Below are 20035 nucleotides of genomic sequence, written 5' to 3' on the forward strand. Positions count from 1 at the left end.
TTATTTACATTACATTAATAATAAATGTGGAAATTGATGATAATCCTTCCTACTAATATTTTAAATGCGAAAGTTTGTGAGGATTGATTTATGTGTATTCGTTACTCTTTCACGAAAAAAGTACTGAATGGATTGGGATGAAATTTTCATTAATCTAGGTTATACATCAGAATAACACATAGACTACCATTTATAATCTTTTTTTTTGTAATTATTATCAAAAACTCCACTCTGGGAACTATCTCGGAGTACGCTTTGGCCCTTTATTACAGTGTGTATTTTAAATGAATATTTTCGAAGATGTTACAGATTTAAAATGCAGGGATATAACGGTTTGTTTTGTCTAATGACAAAAAATATATGAACATTGTAAGGCATTCTGCAGTATATTTAGTATCAGCATAGCAACCGTGCGAAGCCGGGGCGGGTCGCTAGTGTAAATATTAATGTTGAAAATAGATCAATTGTGTAGTAGGTACTTACATAGCACACTTAAATATTTGGTTTGTCATCAGAAAACACCAAAAGACTATATAAGACTATATTTGATCTGAACTCTTTGCAGTCGTTTTGTATTGTGTTAGGTGTCTGAATGTGAAGGAAAGTATACAATAAGAGCACACTTCTACTTAGTTGCCTAGTCTCCATAGCGAATGGCAAGGCCACCTTGACAAGAATCGGTCAAGAGAATATCATATCACCTACACTCGATATCTTTGCCTGATCTGTCTGTCTACCAAAACATTGTAATGCGTTTTGAATGACGCTAGTTGTGTTGTAATTGGTAATTGGTTTGCATAAAGATTTAATTAATTCACCAACATAAATAAATATTTAAAACCGCGAAGATTCTCGTATTCGGATTCGCACTTCACGTTTTGTATTAATAATAATATTAAGAATTACGATTGAAGTGAAATACGCAATTAAGAAGAAGTTAAATTGTTAATTACAACAAAACGTTATACTGTTTTGAGACGTAGATTCTACAGAGAAGAATTGGAAAGAAACTGATGCTTTAGACCTACATTCAACAATCACGAACGAAACACGAATCGATTTTTTTTTCGACATAATTATATTTATTGATATTTACTAGTAGTGTGCGGTAATAATATTTTTTTCTTTGAAATTTAATTATATTAGAAATAAAACACATCCATGTTAGACAAAAGCTCTGATAGACCATTCGATCCGTTTACATACCATGCGCAAGAAAATCTGTAATTATAAGAGCCAACAGAATATATTTGAGATTGTAGAAAAGTATCAAAATTTTAATAATCCTATTGTATTATTATTTTTTTAAATATATTATACATAATTAACATAACATATGCTTAGTGTGGGACACACTGTGATCACTTTTGGAAGAGATTAAATTATTTTTTACGATAAACAATTTAGTTTCGTACCATAAAACAACAAAAACAAAATGCGTAATTGGCAATTGCTTGGAAAAATATTTAAAAACTAAAATTTATAATGAACACTAAACAAAACTGAGCTCAATGTAACCAATACTAGAGTATTTTTAGGAATCACTTTAGACACAGTCGAAAGTACATGAACATACTAGTATTTGCTCATCTCTACAGCGAGATAAGTTAGACATCTAATTGACTCTGAATCTACTCGATTGGTACTTAGTAGTTATTTTCATAGTCTTACCGCATGCTATTTTTAGGTTACGCTACAGTTATTGTAACTCTACCTCCCTTATAATTCTACAACAGCTGTTCGGTCTATTTATAATCTCAAAGCTGGAGACTCCCTTTGGGATGATTTTCTAAAGCAGTACTTTCATTTACGTCACAATATGCTCACATCTATCTATACACAAACGCGTCATCAGAGTCAAGGCTCTACCCTGATTGAGCGTGCAGCAGAACCTCTGCTGAATTGCAGTAAAGGTTTTTTTATAGGATTTAAAAGCTGTGTGAAATGAAAATGTAAGCCCAAATGTAATTGTAAAATATATTTGTAACTCTTACCAGAATTTATATCACATATAATTTATTAAAAAATACCATGCACCTATAAGAAACTTTACCCATTTACCGTTATTATAATATATGAATAAAAATGCCTGTAGTCACTCAGTCCAGCGAAGCTCTTCTGATTTTCTTATGATGAAAAAATAGAATTATAATACCAAGACTGACTGCGCTACTAGTCAAAATTAATGTATTATTATTTAAACACTTACAATAATTATATTTGAAAATACTCTAAATTTAATCTTCATTCAACTAGCGATGGCTTACGTATTTTTATTATAACACCAAGCTTTAGTTAACAAAACTATGTTCAATTTCCGCTGGATTATAGCTGAAGTTATCGGTGTATAGTAGGTACGTAAATATTATAGCCTAAAACAGTGCGTAAATGTTCAGCTGTTAAATAAAGGCTACACTCATGAAGAAAGGTTGAGCACCAGTATCTGCATATATTATGAATTCACTTTCCAGTGCAATAATTCATTCCTGACGATGCCATCATTCACCACGAAAACGTTCTTTTTGTGAAAATTTTCGAGTTCATATTTCATTTAATAAATAAAAACTTAAAAAGTGCCTATCTGCAGTTTGTAAAAATATCAATACTGCTATTTTTGTAATGGTCAATTAATGTTGAAAAGATTTGGATGTAGGGATGTCCGACATTTATCTTTGTACTGAAAGCCGAACGGTTGGCAGTTGTCATTTGCCACGCTAATCGATTAGAAATCACTAACGCTTATACGAATATGCATCTGTGTATCAATAAATTAATTTTATTTTTGTTTCACACATCACATACATCACATCATCAGCCCGTTTTTGTCCACTGCTGGACATAGGCCTCTCCAAGTGCACGCCACTGTGGTCTTTCTCCGGCTAATCGCATTCAGCTCCTGCCTGCCGCCTTGCGTATATCGTCACTCCACTACGTTTGCCGAGACGCGGTCTCCACTCTAGAACACGTTTTCCCTACCGGTTGTCGGTTCTACGACAAATATGACCAGCCCACTGCCACTTCAGCTTACTAATCCGTTGGGCTATGTCGATGACGTTGGTTCTTTGAAGGATTACCTCATTTCTGATGCGATCCCTCAGAGAAACGCCGAGCATAGCCCTTTCCATAGCACGCTGAGCGACTTTAAACTGGTGGACTAGCCTTGTCCCTAGTGTCCACGTTTCGTTTATTTTTGTTTGGTTTCATTAAACTTTAACGCTGCCCACATTCAAAGAAATAATTATAATTTGTTTTAATAAATCTCATGGTTTTATATTTTAAGCGTTGTTTAAATAACATTTAAATATATTGCCGAATCCCAAAATATTTAGCTAATATATGTAAGGCTCAGGTTACAAAATTAAAGTTAAATATAGCGCGTGCAATATTATAATGAAGTAATAAAAACGAATACAAAATCAAAAGCTACAGGAAATTTGCATACTTTTTAATGCGGACATTACAAAAATTCGGACAGTTTTATTTATAGAAATAGAAATATTGCTTTATTTCATTAAAATATAGTTTACTTTTTAACAATATCCAAATAGACCCAGAAAAGCCAATACATTTATAGTAATACGTTGTCAGTACAGTGCATAAATATTAATTATTACATTTGTAGTTTCTATGGGTTCAAATAACTTAATTCAATCTTTCAGAATACTATTACTCCTACCGGTGATGTTGTATGAATTGACAGTAATGATTCAATATCGAAACTCGATATCAATATCGATACGAATGATCCAATGTGATAACTCGAACATCGACAATTTACTAATCAAATTTGTTTGGTTTTTACATTACTCAATATTTATGTTTTATGCTTAAAAATCCTCGTAACTCCAATACGATTCTTTACTATATTAATATGAATCTCTTGTCATAATAGAATATAAATATAAGAAAAAAAACACATGAGTCTAACGTAAAGGTAAATAGAATTTTAACAATTGGTTAAAATTATAATTAACTTTTATTAAGACTAAAATTTTTAATATTTTTATTATATTAGCCGGTATTTTGAAATAAAATCACGGTTTTTTTTATATAGAAACATCTCTACTACATTGCTCAAGTTATTGCTAATATTTATTATTTTTTACTCTGTGCCAGAAAGTTTTATAATTTTGTTTATTTTGATTGTTGATAAACTTATTCCTTAAAATAGTTCCATTTATAGTTTTATTATTTAGTGAATTAAGCTAGTGTATTTTAGGATAAAATAAACAAAATGGAAAGTTATAATGTTATATCATTTGTTGGAGAGGGATCGTTTGGTCGTGTTTTTAAAGCTAAACATAAAGATACTGATGCTGTTGTAGCTTTAAAAGTTATACGAAAGGTTTGCATAAAATCCAAATAAATAGCCAGTGTTCTTAATTTTTTCAATTTAAATATGAGCAATTCTGTTTCCAGAAAGGCAGATCATCAAAAGATTTAAAGAATTTAAGACAAGAATGCGACATACAAAGGCAGTTAAATCATCCAAATATAATTCGTATGATTGACAGTTTTGATACGGAGTCCGAGTTAGTTGTTGTTACAGAGTATGCTGAAAAAGAATTACACGGAATACTTGCTAAAGAAGGCTGTTTAAATGAAGACCTTGTTAAAAAAATTACTTGGGATTTAGTGTCTGCTCTGTATTATCTTCATTCTCACAGAGTTCTACACAGGTAAAAGTTAATAGTAACAATATATATTAAAAATATGATTTATTATATAATTATTATACTCATGGATTATGTATATTATTTGTTACAGGGATCTAAAGCCGCAAAATGTGCTATTGGATATGTCAGGCCGAGCAAAGCTTTGTGATTTTGGACTTGCTCGTATAATGACTAACACAACTCATATTCTTACTTCAATTAAAGGAACACCGTTATATATGGCCCCTGAATTAATAGACGAGAAACCTTATGACCACCAGGTATTAGAAAATATCTTACATAGTTGTCTTAAATCATATTAATGCAAAAATAATATTTGCTTTTTTTTAAAAAATATCTTTTGACATCAAAATGTAAATTTAGAATATAGAAATTCATTTAATTGAGAATTGGTTTTTAAATAAATTACTTATTTTAAATTTTATACTTACCAAATCAAATTGAAACTTAAAAATAAGTGTGAAGTATTATATGAAGTATGTTTAAAACATTCTAGGCTGATCTATGGTCCCTCGGCTGCATTGTGTATGAATTAATGGCTGGTCAGCCTCCATTTTGTACAATGTCCATCTGGCAACTAGTAAGAATGATTAGACACAAGCCAGTGCAATGGCCCAGTTTCATCAGTCCCGAAGCAAGATCATTTTTACAGGTAATATTAGGTATTATAACTTTTTTATTATTTTTATAAATATTTAACTTATTATATGTACGAAAAATAAATAGGTAATGAAATTTAAGAAATATTTTATTAATGTTTTAAATGTTTGGACAACTTTGGTTGCAAAAACATATTTTTTGGTAATCTTAACTGTTTCTTTATATTTGATGCTTTGTTCTATGCCATTAACTATTGTGTGTGTAACATATATTTTGCTCAATTGTCTGTTTGGTATATTTTACAAAACAATTTTCTTACTACAACAAGACAACATACTAATAAACTTTTGTACAATAGATATTAAATGTGTATAAAGAATTTATTTGTTTTTCATTTGTACTTTGTTTTTAATTTAAGGGCCTGTTACACAAAGACCCAGCGAAAAGAATGAGTTGGCCGGAAATATTAGAACACCCTTTCATAGCTGGACATGTTCTCATTCTACCAGAAGACAAACAAAGTGACTCACCATTCACTAAGCCTTTGTCATGCAGCCAACAGGAAGCTAAATTTCTACAGACTGAGAAAATTTGTAAAAACTCAAAACTAGCCAACAAGTATGTTTTTAGTATATCAAAATAAACTTTATTCAAGTAGGCTTTTACAAGCACTTTTGAATCATCATTTTACATTTAAGTGAAGCTACTTTCTGAACCGGTAGTTCAGAATTGTATTGTTATATTGTTCAGAATTCTGCCGAGAAGAACCAGCAAGAAACTCAGTAGTTACTCTTTATCAACATTAACATTATATAAATATATGTATTATTATTACAAATTTAATATTAATATATGACAATCTGGTTATGTAATTTTTTATATTTTCAGAGCTATGAAAGCGGAAAGTGAAATTAAAACTGAAACTAGAGAGCATGATTTGAGAAATGTTCGTGGTGTGATGCAGGCAATGGAGTTTGTCCCGATGTCAGACGATGACAGTATCAGAGCGACAAGTGCGTTTAGTGTGCGTGACAGTTTAAAAACAGACGATGAAGACCAATCACAGCCATTAACAGCGGCAAATGCTAAATTATTAAGGCATGAATTTAATGTTATGAATAATTCTAACCTAGTCGTTTGTAATCTCGAAAAGAATTTGGCACAACTAATGGCTAATCCTAAAAGCGATATGAATAAAATGCATAAAATTGATGAAGAAAAACAAGACATTCAAAAAGATCCTCTTAATAATGCTGAAATTGAACCTCACGGTGAGAAGCAAGACCTGGATGCGAAACAAAAGTCGAAAACATCAGACACTGCATCGCAAAGCTTGGAAAATCCGAAAAGTTCAACGAAATGCAGTAGCGAAGTTAGTTCTGGTTTAAGCAGAAGCGTTCCACCGTCATACAAGCAAAAGATATTACAATTTTCAAGGGATAAACTAAGGTTTGCCAGTGGTGGTAATAGGTTAACAAGGAGTATTAAAAGGTCATTCCACTTTAGTAGAAGCTTAGACAAAAATAAGGATAGCCAACGACGGACTAGTGAACCCGCTATAGAAATTTCTAGTAATGTTGAAAAGAAAGTGACAGATAAAATCAAGTATTCTAAGGAAGACAAGGATGAAGATATTGAGAAGTGTGAAATTATTGATGACACTCCTGATGATAAAAACATTGCGAATAATGATTGTATTGTGAAAAAAGAAGAAAAGCAAGAAGGTTAGTTTACATTTTTAGCTAAAATCTTCTATTAAATATATTTTTACTCGCTTCAAATTTCGATACTCCCTGAGTTAAACTACTAATTTCCTTTGTATATATTGCACTCTTAATTAAATAAAAACTGACCGAAATTAAAATTACAAATTATATCAATATTTTCAAATTGTAGTAAAGTACATAAAGGTATTTATCATAATCTCATCTCAATCTCAAATTTTGAGTTATTTTAATGTAATACATTAAAAGAGCGATATATAGTTAAGTTAGTTCGTTCAAATGCTGCTTGCAATTCTGTTATCATTATCTGTGTAACTATTAGTGTGTATTTTATTAATAATATTCTGTTATTTTTTTTTTATTTTAGAAAAGGAACCGTCCAGTATTGAATTGGAGGAGTGGGAAGCGTTCCTAAACTCTAATATTACTGAAGTAATGGAAGGAGATGTTGAGTCACTAACTCAGCTGAATATGGTATTTATGATTATATATCTGTAATCGCTTTGGGTTAAATTAATGACAAAGAATTAAAGATAGATTAATGACAATAACTATTCCATATTTGTAAGTCAATTTTTCCATTTTTCGGTTAATAGATTCACTAAAAACATACAATATTTGTATATGTATATGACTGTTTCAATCTTATATACTAGTGAATCAAAATGATAAAATCATTATAGGTATACACCGCAACTAATTAAAAAAATATATAAACTCTTGTATTTAAATGAGGCAAATATTTTCGACTTTGTGGTTCGATTGTATTTGTTAAAAAAACCTCGACTAAGTCGATAATATAATAGGTTAATATGTAGTAAGACCTACAGTATTTTTGATTTCCATTAATTTCTTGATAAATGTATAATTTCCATGTTGTTGGTAATTAGCATACCTATAGCCGATTCAAATCGTAGGAAGAATAAATTTGCTTATAGTTTAGGTATATTGTATAGAGACATATGACACAACTTAGATGTTGAATTGGCATTCGTAAAACCGATCACATCCGAATTAAGTACAACAACAACAACAGCCTGTAAATTTCCACTGCTGGTCTAAAGGCCCCCTCTCCCTTTGAAGAGAAGGTTTGGAACATATTCCACCACGCTGTTCCAATGCGGGTTGGTGGAATACACATGTTGCAGAATTTCTATCAAATTTGTCACATGCAGGTTTCCTCACGATGTTTTCCTTCACCGCTGAGCACGAGATGAATTACAAAGACAAATTAAGCACATGAATCAGCGGTGCTTGCCTGGGTTTCAACCCGCAATCGTCGGTTAAGATGCACGCGTTCTAACTACTGGGCCATCTCGAAGATCTCGAATTAAGTACGCTACCCCAAATTAACAATATTTATGTTTTATGCGAATATGAACTTTACACAAACGGGAATTTACAGGTTGTTGTTGTTGTATGTTAGTTAGTTGAGAACGCTTAGAAGGTACTTATAACAGAGATAGATTATAGCTTTAGTTTTTACCTTATATATTCCAAGCTAGTGTATAAAAGATACCTAATATAATAATACGTTAAGGAGTCAGATATGGAGATAAATATAAGAATCCTTACTGAAAATTGATTAAATTCGGGAAATCCGGAGCAAACTTGCTCCTCATCGAATCGTTGTTAACCAAGGTTTCGGACTCGACACGGCTAAACCTCGTACACCTTTTTGCCCCAAAAGGACAAAAGTTTGCTCGTTAACCGGTTAAAAAATCACGTTTAGCCGTATTTCCACGATTCAATAATATTTCTCGGGCTGGTATAGATGTTGTTGGAATATTTGGCGTCGATAATTCGAGTGTCAATTGTAAGGTAACACAAATTGGCATCTTAAAAGCTTAGTCTGCTCATCAAGGGGGGCAATGCTTTACATCACGAAGCAAATTCGGTCTCATATCTCTATGTTTGATCCTTTGGTTTTGCGTAAAGTTGCTGGATCACTTTCCATTTTCTTTTGAATTTTTTCCGTTGAATTTCAACCCCATTGCCTGTATGTTTGGAAATTTAGGACAATAGCGACATTTTTAAGGCATTTCTTGTCTCGTTTAACCATTCTGTGGAAACTAGGTTTCGCGAGCCTTTTAAATATTCATTAATATGAAAGGAACTTGTATAAGACGATACAAGATATGTAATATTTCCTGTAAAAATACTTTGTTGAGGGCACCGAAATGTCTTAGTATTACTTTATACTAACACCTATAAAATATAATTCTAACGTAGCAAAATGTCTTAATGTTTATAAATGTTGACCTGAACGAAAATAGCTCACAAACAGATCTTTTATTCAACCTTTGATAAAAAAAAAATAATTGTGAATTCAGCATTTTCTAAACATTAAGTAACTATTACGAAAACATTTTACATCTTATTTGAAGTATTGTCAAATTTATTAAAATCTATAATTGCACAAAAAAAAATAATATAAATAGCAATCACGAAAACAAATTGCTTGGGCAGGCTTTACTATTGTTATGAAATCGATCTTGAACGTAGAAGCGGCTTTTATAAACAATGTACTCGTGGTCTAGGTCTGCTTTGAGAATTCGAGCGTTAAACGCTAACTGTACGAAAAATGTTCTTGACACAAATAATAATGTTAAACACTGTTTTCTTTTGTTGCTATGCGTTGGTTTCTTAGATAATCTTTACTAAAATTGTAAAGCTGTAAAGGTATTTGTTTGTACACAATAATCTCGATATCCATTATTACGATTATAATAAATATTTTTATTTACAAATCGAGCCTTCCCGGGTCTGTTGTCTGACAACGATGAATACAAAAAGTACCAATAGTATTGTTATATAGTTATCACTAGTGGACGAGTGATTTTTGACGAAGTTTTCTGTATATTGGCTGAAATATAATGTTCACTTTCCCAATACTGAGTAGAGGCCCATGAATTTTCAGAAATGAATATTGGAGCCTATCCACATCTGAAACCCTGCTCACTGTTTATTATTTGTACCAAAAAGTCTAAATGTTAATGATTATATTTCGATCATGGCAACACTATATTACTACTATATCTACTACTATTACTATATATAATACTCCTTACGACTACCTATTATGTTTTATCTTTAAAATTTAAGGACTTACATGTAATTCTTCATTTACAAATTTATCTAGGAGGGTGAATTATAATTTAGGCTATGTCCGTTGTTGTGGCTCAAGATCGCTCCGTCATTAAAATCAGTTTTGTGGTTTAATCTTGAAAGCGTAACTGAGCATCATCGCATCTCCTTTCTTATATTTGTATGGATTAGTATAGTTGATATAAACATATTAATTAGACCTGTGCTCTACTTTTGCGAAGATGGGACATAATTTGTCCCGGCTAGCTAGTAGACTATTAGTTATTAGTTTATGAAGAATACCTATATGATCACAGAAAATAATGTGATTTACATATGGTTTTATTTATTGTGTTATCATTATATAATATAATAAATGCAAACTACTTATACTATGAATATTTTAACGAGCTGGACACCTTGGACGCGATATTCAAGAGATGCAAGGTCTCGTTATGTCGAAATTTTTATTATAATTTGAGAATTAACATAGCGCATACCTCGTTACAGATAATGAATATGAATTATTTATCCGTACGAAGTAAACAGAATATTATATATATTTTTTATATTAATGAATGATGTATGTATTTAAGACATTCTTTTGTCTTTTTTTACCGCGGGAGTAACTTCTACGTTTTCTTGTTTCTAATGACTCGTTTTCATGCCTTATTACATGAATTTGAAATAATTAGTAATTAGAAGCTCATATGGTGGATTCGTCTAGCAAATACTCTTTCGGTATTCATCCTCTCAACATACACTGGATTAGAACGTATTGCTCTATTACCGGAATAATGGCTTTACGTAAACATGATGTAATGCAAACACAATAGTTTTTTGTCATTTCGACAACTGGTACCAATTTTCTTGCCCACTCCAGCCATGTGGACCGATGGCTCGAAGTTAGCACTAGAACCCACAGAGCTTTATTGCACGTTGAGAGGGATCATATCATATAACTTGACAAATAAACAATCCTTTGGACCCAGCAACTGAAAAGCATATCTTTACACCAAACGAATCTGTTTAGTTCAGGGACGCTAGACGACTATATCACTTGGATCAAATATATTTTTAATTTTGGACTGTAAGGAAATAGGGAAAAAGAGAGTGTGTGAGATACGAAATAAAGGAAGGCGATGACTGAGAGTATCGAATAGGAGAAACAGACTACTATCATCAAATTAATGAGATAAGGGCATGAAAATGATGATGAAATTATTTAATTTCCCGGTAGTTCCACGGTCGAGAGTCGAGATGGCACAGTGGTTAGAACGCGTGCATCTTAACCGATGATTGCGGGTTCAAACCCAGCAAGCACCGCTGATTCATGTGCTTAATTTGTCTTTATAATTCATCTCGTGCTCGGCGGTGAAGGAAAACATCGTGAGGAAACCTGCATGTGACAAATTTCATAGAAGTTCTGCCACATGTTCCAAACCTTCTCCTCAAAAGGAGAGGCCTTTAGCCCAGCAGTGGGAATTTACAGGCTGTTGTTGTCGTTGTAGTTCCACGGGTCGTGACGTGTGCCTGTCCCCAGGTGAGCATGGTGGTGGGCGTGGTGTGCGTGGCGGCGCGGGGCGCGGGCGGCGCGCGCGTGTGCGGCGCCGTGGCCGCGCTGCTCGCGCTGCCCGCACTCTCGCACGCACTGCCGCGACACACGCTGCTCAACATGCAGGACGTGAGTACCCATGATCCACCTCGGCCATGAGGATGGGGAGAACATGCTCGAACTCCGATGTCTGTGATATATGGCACACATAAAGTTTTTGTAAATGATATAACTATAGAGCATTTTAGGGAAACCTGATTAAAATTATAGAAATTCAACAATTAACGCATAATAATAGAAACATTTCTAGCATTCAATATAACCTGAGGATTAATTATAAAAGATCATTTATGTAATAAAATATAAAAAATATTAAATTAACACTAAACTAGAGAACTAAAATGTCATACTCCTTGTGCCTGTTGCTGGCTCACTCAGCCTTCAAGCCGAAACGCGACAATGCTTGCTGTGCTGTTTGGCGGTAGAATATACTATGATTGAGGCAAAGCTTATTTCATAATAATGCAAGTTAACGATTAGATTTATAAAGGTATTAATTATAAGCCAAGCTAATAAAATTACATAATTTATATAAAACTTTCTTCCAATCAAATCAAAAAGTTATTACATGATACATGCTTTGTGTATATTTTTTTGAACGTATAGGCTTTCAATTTGTATCGACCGGTTCTCGATCAATTAACGTATCAATAATATTTAGTAAATTGATAAATTCGTTGAATTATGTAACCAGGTTTACCTCGAAGCGAAAGTTGTTTACAACTTTGTGGCCGCAATAAACACGCTAATGAAAGACAGTAGAAATATCGACGAGGGAACCGAAGAAAGGTAAGTGGTTATATCGATATCTCTCAGCAACAGTGAGACATCTTCCATTTTTTGTGTTTTAAGCTTATGATGGTGTTCGAGTATATGGCAGATGTAGATTTGAGTGTACTAGCGGGTTTTCCAATAGTAAACAGTATAGAAAAATGACGATTTACGAAAATCTGTCTGTCAATACTTGAGACAAGACTTTTTTTTTAGTTTTATTTTCAATTTTAAGCATGAAAGGTAGTTAGGCTAGAAGCCATGTCATAGTTAGATATTACCACGAATCATTTATTCAAGTAGGCTTTTTATAAGAGCACTTTTGAATCGTCATTTTACAAAACTATTTTAAGAGAAGCTATCACTGATTCGGAGTGTTGACTCTGCCGAGAGGAACCAGCTAGAATCTAAGTAGCAAATCTTTTCCAGCTCATTCCTTGCACAATTAATACACTGAAAATATATTTGTTTATATATCAATTATCTATAAGAAAATATAATAAGACTGGATTATTCACTTTTCGTATCGGAACAAAACAATGATAAGTACGTGCTGTAGTTTGGCGCTAAGATATCTGATGAGAGGGTGGTACCTATCTATACAGTAAAAGTGATTACAGTTGTCATACATCCAGTCACAATGTATTCATAGAAAGCGACTACATCATGGTGTAATATTTTTAACTCATATGTGTAAAGAAAATTATTAATATTATTAAATAATTCCAGATTTTAGGTTTAATATCGTAAGAATATAATTTATCATGAAATAAAATGTCACATGAATATGTCAACTTATTAACTGCGTATTTTTAGTATGAGTTATATTACATGATGTCAACAAGCCAATTGGCAAATAAGTGATGTCATGTATTTTACAGATCCTGGCATAATCATAAGCCATGGCCGTTATATGCATTACCGATTCGACCTAGGTAATTATTAATTTAACCTAGATAATTGACAATAAATTAGTTTGAAATGTGTGAGGTTGTTATAAAAAATAAACGTCTTACTGTTACTTAAAGGCATGCTCTTGAGGAGCTTGGGGCCTATTCCATGACACTGCTTATGTACAAGTTGATTAAGACAGTTGAAGTACATTCATCAGACACATATAAGTTTATGCAATGCAACGTGAAGCGCGAGATGAATTACAAACAGATGTTAGCAGATACAACTTCTTTATTGCTTGCCTGAGTTTGAACCGTGATCTTCGATTAACAATCACGCCTTCCAACCACTCTGCCATCTCGGCTTCATATTTACACATGCAAGTTACCACAAATATATTTTCAGTGTATACATTTCGTAAGCTGATAGTTATCTTATCGTTTGATGGAGGTCTTCACATTAAACTGTGCTGCAATTTTTATTTTGATAAATAACCGATAAATCTATCATCTGCGTATTAAGTTCTTAAGCTATAAAGGAATAAAGACAATGTCTTATTGTCTCATTAATTGGCTCATACAATGTCGTTGGAAGTTTTACAGGTGGATGTGATTGGATGGATGATAAAAAATCTTGTAGGTTATTGTCCGGTGAGATTGCGCTTAAATTGTAACTACTATTATTTTATTACAAACATATCATTCAAAAATATCTTTTAGTAGACTGGGACTGGACTGGATTCGCTGGGAAATCTTAGTAGTACTTAGGGGCCTTCATGGGATCTATAATATCACCCTTAAAACATGTGATAAATTGTTATATAACACAAACAACTAATCATAATGACGCTAATAATAATAATCAAAATCATAATAAAATTGTATATTATTAATTAGAGTGTGCATAAAAGTATGGCATTCGTATGTGCTAATTTTTACGAAGGATATTTTATATTATGTTTAATTATATTTCATTCAAATAGCTATGTAATTTAATTAGTGGAAAAGATAAGTTATTGAAACTCTGACTGTTTTCTCTCGAGAGGATTCCGAGTCGAGTCTTATAGTTAATATAGTATTGTAAATTGCTTGTAAGAAGTGCTTTTATAACTACATACTATAAAGTAGAGTCCTCTCACCGGGTTTCCAGGTAACACACAGATGCGATGAACTTATAAATACCAAAAGGAGTTTCATACGGTTTTTCACTTACCGGCAGTGTTTCATAGTTAAGGCAAAAAATGCTGTTAATATAATATATCATATTATCGTAAAAAAGTTTTAGGAAACCCGAATCCGATAGCTAGTAAAATATAATTTGAATTCTATTCAATGCACCTAAAAGCGTGGTACATAAAAATCAAAGGAGTGTCACTGTGGTCGTCAGAGTGCAAGGCGTGGGGCGCATGGTGGAGGTGTGCGCGTGGCTGTGCGTGCGATCGTGCCGCGCCGTGCGCCAGTTCGCGACGGCCGTGGCCGCGTACGGCGCGCACCCTGTATTCACGGACCTTCTCAGATTGTGTAAGCTGCTTACAATCATTTATTCATTATCACTCAAACATTACTTAATTTAAGGTACTAAATGTTAATCAAACTTATTACATTACTATAATTTTATGTGTTTCTAATAATCTCAAATAAATCATATCTATCACCCTGATTCGTTTGATTGATTTTGGCCTGTATAAAGCATTTTTGAATGTCTTAATTTATTATTGATAACATTTTAGTGGTGGAAAATGTTATGTCAAAAGTGTTAAATAAATCATATACATACAAATACAATCATTCTAGTTACCGCTGAGAACAAAGTTGCATAGTTATATTCTCATTTATGATTATAATGACGTCATGCTGGTGGGGCTTTATGTAAGACCGATTCGATAGTAACCGTACAGCAACAATGATTTGTATCGCTATATTTCAGCTTCAAGAAATGAGCCAGTATAATTACGGACATCGACAGATGTGGCTTAGTTTTTCGTGATTACGGGCCATTGACTTTGTATGTAGTGATTTGAAATTAATAAAATGCCAATGCTTTGTAGATGACACTTTAGCCCTTCTGAAATTTGATTGTACATGAAAAAGATTTGCATAATGTTAACTCATTTTCAATATCAATAGCGTACAATTTTCTTTAAATAAATCTAACGACAGCAGTGAACCATAGCTAATATTTTTGTTCGCAGACGCAAAAACGCCTCGAATAGGACTGAATATAATCGGTATTCTAATAACAGTCCTACAAGATCTGCCCGAACACGCCGACGTGGTAGAGAAGATACTATTCGACGATAAAAATTTCAACTTCATGAAGCTTCTAGAACAGTCGAGCGATGCTCTGAGGATGAGAGTCTGCATTTTGATAAGTTTGCTCTGCACTTTTTCCTGTACAGCATTTTCCGCGGCGATGGAATCGAAATGGACCAAAAAGGAGAGCGACAGTCTTGAGTCATTGCAATCTCATTGTAATGTAACTTTGAATAGGGCGGCCAGATTAGCTACCAAGGAACTCACCAATATGCCGTTTTATTTAAGCTGACTTCAAGTTTATTAATAAAATAAAACATCGTCTTTGTTATATTCAATACGAGACAATAATTTAAGCAAATTGACATTTGAAACAAAATTGAAATTATAAATTTTTTTTTGTTTCGACTCCAGAGGATTCTTCAGACTTCAGAGGAAGTGTTTCCAATCATTATAAGACTTATATGTAGGTTAAAATAAGTTACTTCAATGATTTAAAAGTAATTTCATAATTCCGGAATGTACTAAGTGCTAGGTCTAAATTTAGGCGTACATATATTTCGGTTGTTATTAGAATAATATATAAATATTTCTATGACCGCCAGCCGTATCATATGAATGAGGGCTATATAATAAGCTTGCTGATTTCCGGTAAGGCAAATGCCTTCTTGACCGAAATATAACAGGAGGCTAAATCATCAGGCTATACATATGTATATGTAGGAGATATAAGAATAACACAAGCTAGCACGCAGCCTAGCCGATTTTAACGAGACTGACAACCCGAATTATACAACAGGTCTCAAGCAACGATTCTAGTAATTACTTGTAATTAAAAATTGAAAATATCAATTCGCCTATTGTGTAGGTTATAATATAGCATTTACATATAAAAATTTTTTGTTGAAACTGATCTGATTGTGGTGGCAATGGCTACATGGAGATTTTGGATAAACGACGACTGTCAATCCTCCAATTACTGGCGAACATCAGCTGTCAGTAAAAGAATTACTGACAGCTGATGTTTGGCTTATGTCAGAAATATAAGAGTGATATTAGAAGATATGACTAAACATCGCATACAATATGTATTTAAACCAATTGAACGAATGATTTGCCGTTTTGAATCGAATTGCGTACCTAAAATGACAACTTGCTATCGTTTTTTTTTGTCGTTTTGTCAAATGGCAGCATCTTCTAATTATTTGTGTATAGTACGACACAACTTGGATGTGGCATCGGCAAATTCGACCAATAGAAATAGCTCCCTATCGCGCCATTCGACGCTATTCCTCGCTATAGATTTAAGCGTCAGTTCAACCCGAGAAAGCAAGTGCATGTAAATCGACCTGTCAAATTGACGAATTTATTGGGTTATATGATATTATAAGTTACGTTTGTGTAAAGATCATATTCACATAATAAATAAATATTGATAATTTGGTATAGTGTACTTAATTCGGATGTGAGCGGTTTTAAAATTTTGCCGATTCTACTTTTAAGTTGTGTCATACTATAATTTAGTCTCGTTGTCAAATGCGTTTGTATAATTTAGATGTTTTGACAACATCATGATTTTTGGCATTGGCAAGTGATTTTGACAATTGAGGTGAAGTGTCTCGTATAAATTGAGATGTAATGTAATGTGTGTACCACCCACTTTATATCGACCGATAGTTTAGTCCACGTGATTGGGCCGTAAGTATGGGAAAAATAGTAACCGTCACATTTTGCCAAAAATTTTCCAAAAATTCAAATGCTAAACGCTATATCGCCATACGATTTGTGATACAAATTAAAAAGAAAAATTACTCCTTTACAATGGTATGGCGGCCATTGGGAACTGTCGGAAAAGTATGGCAAGGTGATTTTCGTGAATAGCTTCGCGACGATGATTAGCTATGCAAAATTAGCCTGGTACAAATGGTTGAATTGTTTTATTTAAATTAATGTATTCGCATCGGTATGGCGGGCTGTAAGTCACACCCAAAAAGTATGGCATTACGCTACCGCCTACTTCTTTTTTTTTTCGACTATTTGAAAATACAAGCATTTTTGTGGAACACATCGTTTAACACGCGTTCGATTAACGCCCACGCGATTGGGCCGCGGGTGCGAACGCTATGACTATCATATTTTCCTTTTTGCCTTCACGTAAATAGACCCCTAAGGAACCGACATACTGGTACAAATGACCAAATATTTTGTATCATCATCTCCCGGTCTATGACGCTTCTCGATAAGAAATCTATCGAATATTTTTTTGTCTTTATTTTTCGGAGTATATACCTATTAAGTCCATGCTTTTTTGATTAGTGATAATATAGAAATAAAGCAAACATTTTAACCGGAAAATTTGTGAACGGGAATCGATGATTGATGGTGATTCGATTGTCATAAAGGATTTATTTTTTTATCAGAAGTGACAATCTGATTCGGAATTCCCTCATAGGCGCAATTCTATCTAACGAGTTAACGCAAGATTCGACGCAATATTGGCGTTAACTTTCCGGGTTTTTTAATCTTTTCAATGTGATAAGTATATGTAATGTGTGTAATGTGTATAAGAGATCGTTTGGTCGTGAATAGTCTGTTTTATTTGTTAAGAGTAAGCTTCTAATGCTAAAGTGGTTTGCAATGGAATCAACTATGACTTTCGAGTTCGTTTGTTTTGGCGGCTCTTGGATGAAATGAAAATACTCACATATAACATATTGAGTTCTTTCGCAGTAACTTGTTCATACACATCTTTGATAGTGTATTCAGTCTGCGATGCGTGACATTCGACTTTTAAATGTTCACAGAAATAGCGACATCAAGGAAAAATCGAACAAAGGGGAATAATAAACAAAAAAAATTAAGAGATTGTCGTATACTATATTATAAATTAATTTGAATTATATAGCCTGCTTACAAGACTGAAAGATGTTTTGAGGTTAGCCAGTGTTAAAAATTTACAATCACAGTTAAAAATTTAAAAGATCTTTTTATAGAGATAATCGAGCGCGCCCTGTAACTTTGCCGGTCTGGAGTATGGCTATGTAATTGTCAACACTATCATCAAAAATAGTGATGTTTTATTATTGTTTTTAATTAACATACGATGACGAAGTTACTGATTTCTTAATCGTATATAGTGTATTCCAAATCAGAGGAGGAGCAGAGAAATAAACAACTTTGACTTTGAACTGACATAATTGATCGAGATCTTGAATAATATATAAATTATTCATGAATGGAAAAAGTTTTGAATGTCGACAAACCTTGTCAATGATGTTTTTTCATACGGTAACATTTTTCATATCCGTTTTTTCATGTGGTAACATTTGACGGGATTGTACCTGCCTTTTCGAACTACTGTTTAGAGTAATATAGTTACACGACCCGAACTGTTTGTCATAAATTTGATCTGTTTTTTTTTTTTTTTTTAATTTAATACTAGTTTATTTTAATCTTAGCCTGCTTAGCTGGTCTTAGTGTAGGCATACAAAACAACAGACTAGAGTTTTAATCGGAATACCTAATTACCTATTTTTATGTGAACATAGATTGTAAAACACAAACTTTCTGATTCCAATGGTCATTGCACCCGCTAGCCAAGCTTGGTCGGCAGGCTTAGGGTGAAGGGCTGGCGTAAAGTGCCAAAGTTCTAAGTAATCTCGGCCGTATGTTATTCTTTTGATTGACAATGACCAAAATTTAACATCGAATCTCGTATTGCTGGGAGATTTTATAATAATTGGTATTTTTATTGTGACATTATTTTGTTATTGGAATGTGTTAATGTTATACACCATTGGTTATATATTTCATTTTGAACTTATACAAATGATGAATCTCATTTATATTGTGATTTAGATAAATTATTACGTGTCATAACTAATAAAAACTATAATAATAATAAATAAACAATAGATAGCACTTTTCTTTTCGTTTCATTTTTAATCCATCCTGAATAGGCATACCAATGTGAATGGTGCAATACGTTATAATGTTGTAGCGAAATGGCTTGGAACGAAATCACAAACATTTCAAAATCGGAGGGATCAATGAACGCTAAATTGTTTAAAACGATTACAGAAGTTTGATAACGTAATTTCGGCTTACACAGCATAAAGTGCGATAATTCGAGTAATGCATCTTGTGCAATCGATCGGAACTTATTTACTGGCCATTGTCGGCAGCGCATTAACGAGATCAAAAACCTACGTCGTGGACAAGTTTTGCCCTTTCGTTGTTTGTTTTAAATGTGGGCGTTGCACTTTATGGTAGTCCGTAGAGTTACATAAGGGAGGTGATCGGCCGGCCTCGCGCCGGTCGCTGCGTGCATTCACCGCCTATAGTATAATATGCATATTCAAATTTTCTAATGTGCATATAATATATTACCGCCACGCCTTAACTAAATGGTCACAA

General features: G+C 33.1%; 1 protein-coding gene across 1 annotated transcript; it reads left to right on the forward strand.

Annotated features, from left to right (window-relative positions):
- Nucleotides 1-4118: 4118 nt before the first annotated feature.
- Nucleotides 4119-16014, forward strand: LOC124533808 (serine/threonine-protein kinase fused). Its single transcript, XM_047109325.1, has 11 exons — nucleotides 4119-4345; nucleotides 4420-4679; nucleotides 4768-4936; nucleotides 5173-5328; nucleotides 5695-5894; nucleotides 6165-7000; nucleotides 7368-7474; nucleotides 11631-11771; nucleotides 12397-12491; nucleotides 14754-14887; nucleotides 15559-16014. Exons 1-11 carry the CDS (start codon nucleotides 4235-4237, stop codon nucleotides 15909-15911), a joined length of 2562 nt encoding a protein of 853 aa, XP_046965281.1. The 5' UTR covers nucleotides 4119-4234; the 3' UTR covers nucleotides 15912-16014.
- Nucleotides 16015-20035: the final 4021 nt, after the last annotated feature.

Source organism: Vanessa cardui, chromosome 11, assembly GCF_905220365.1.
Source record: "Vanessa cardui chromosome 11, ilVanCard2.1, whole genome shotgun sequence".
NCBI classification, from domain to species: Eukaryota; Metazoa; Arthropoda; class Insecta; order Lepidoptera; family Nymphalidae; genus Vanessa; species Vanessa cardui.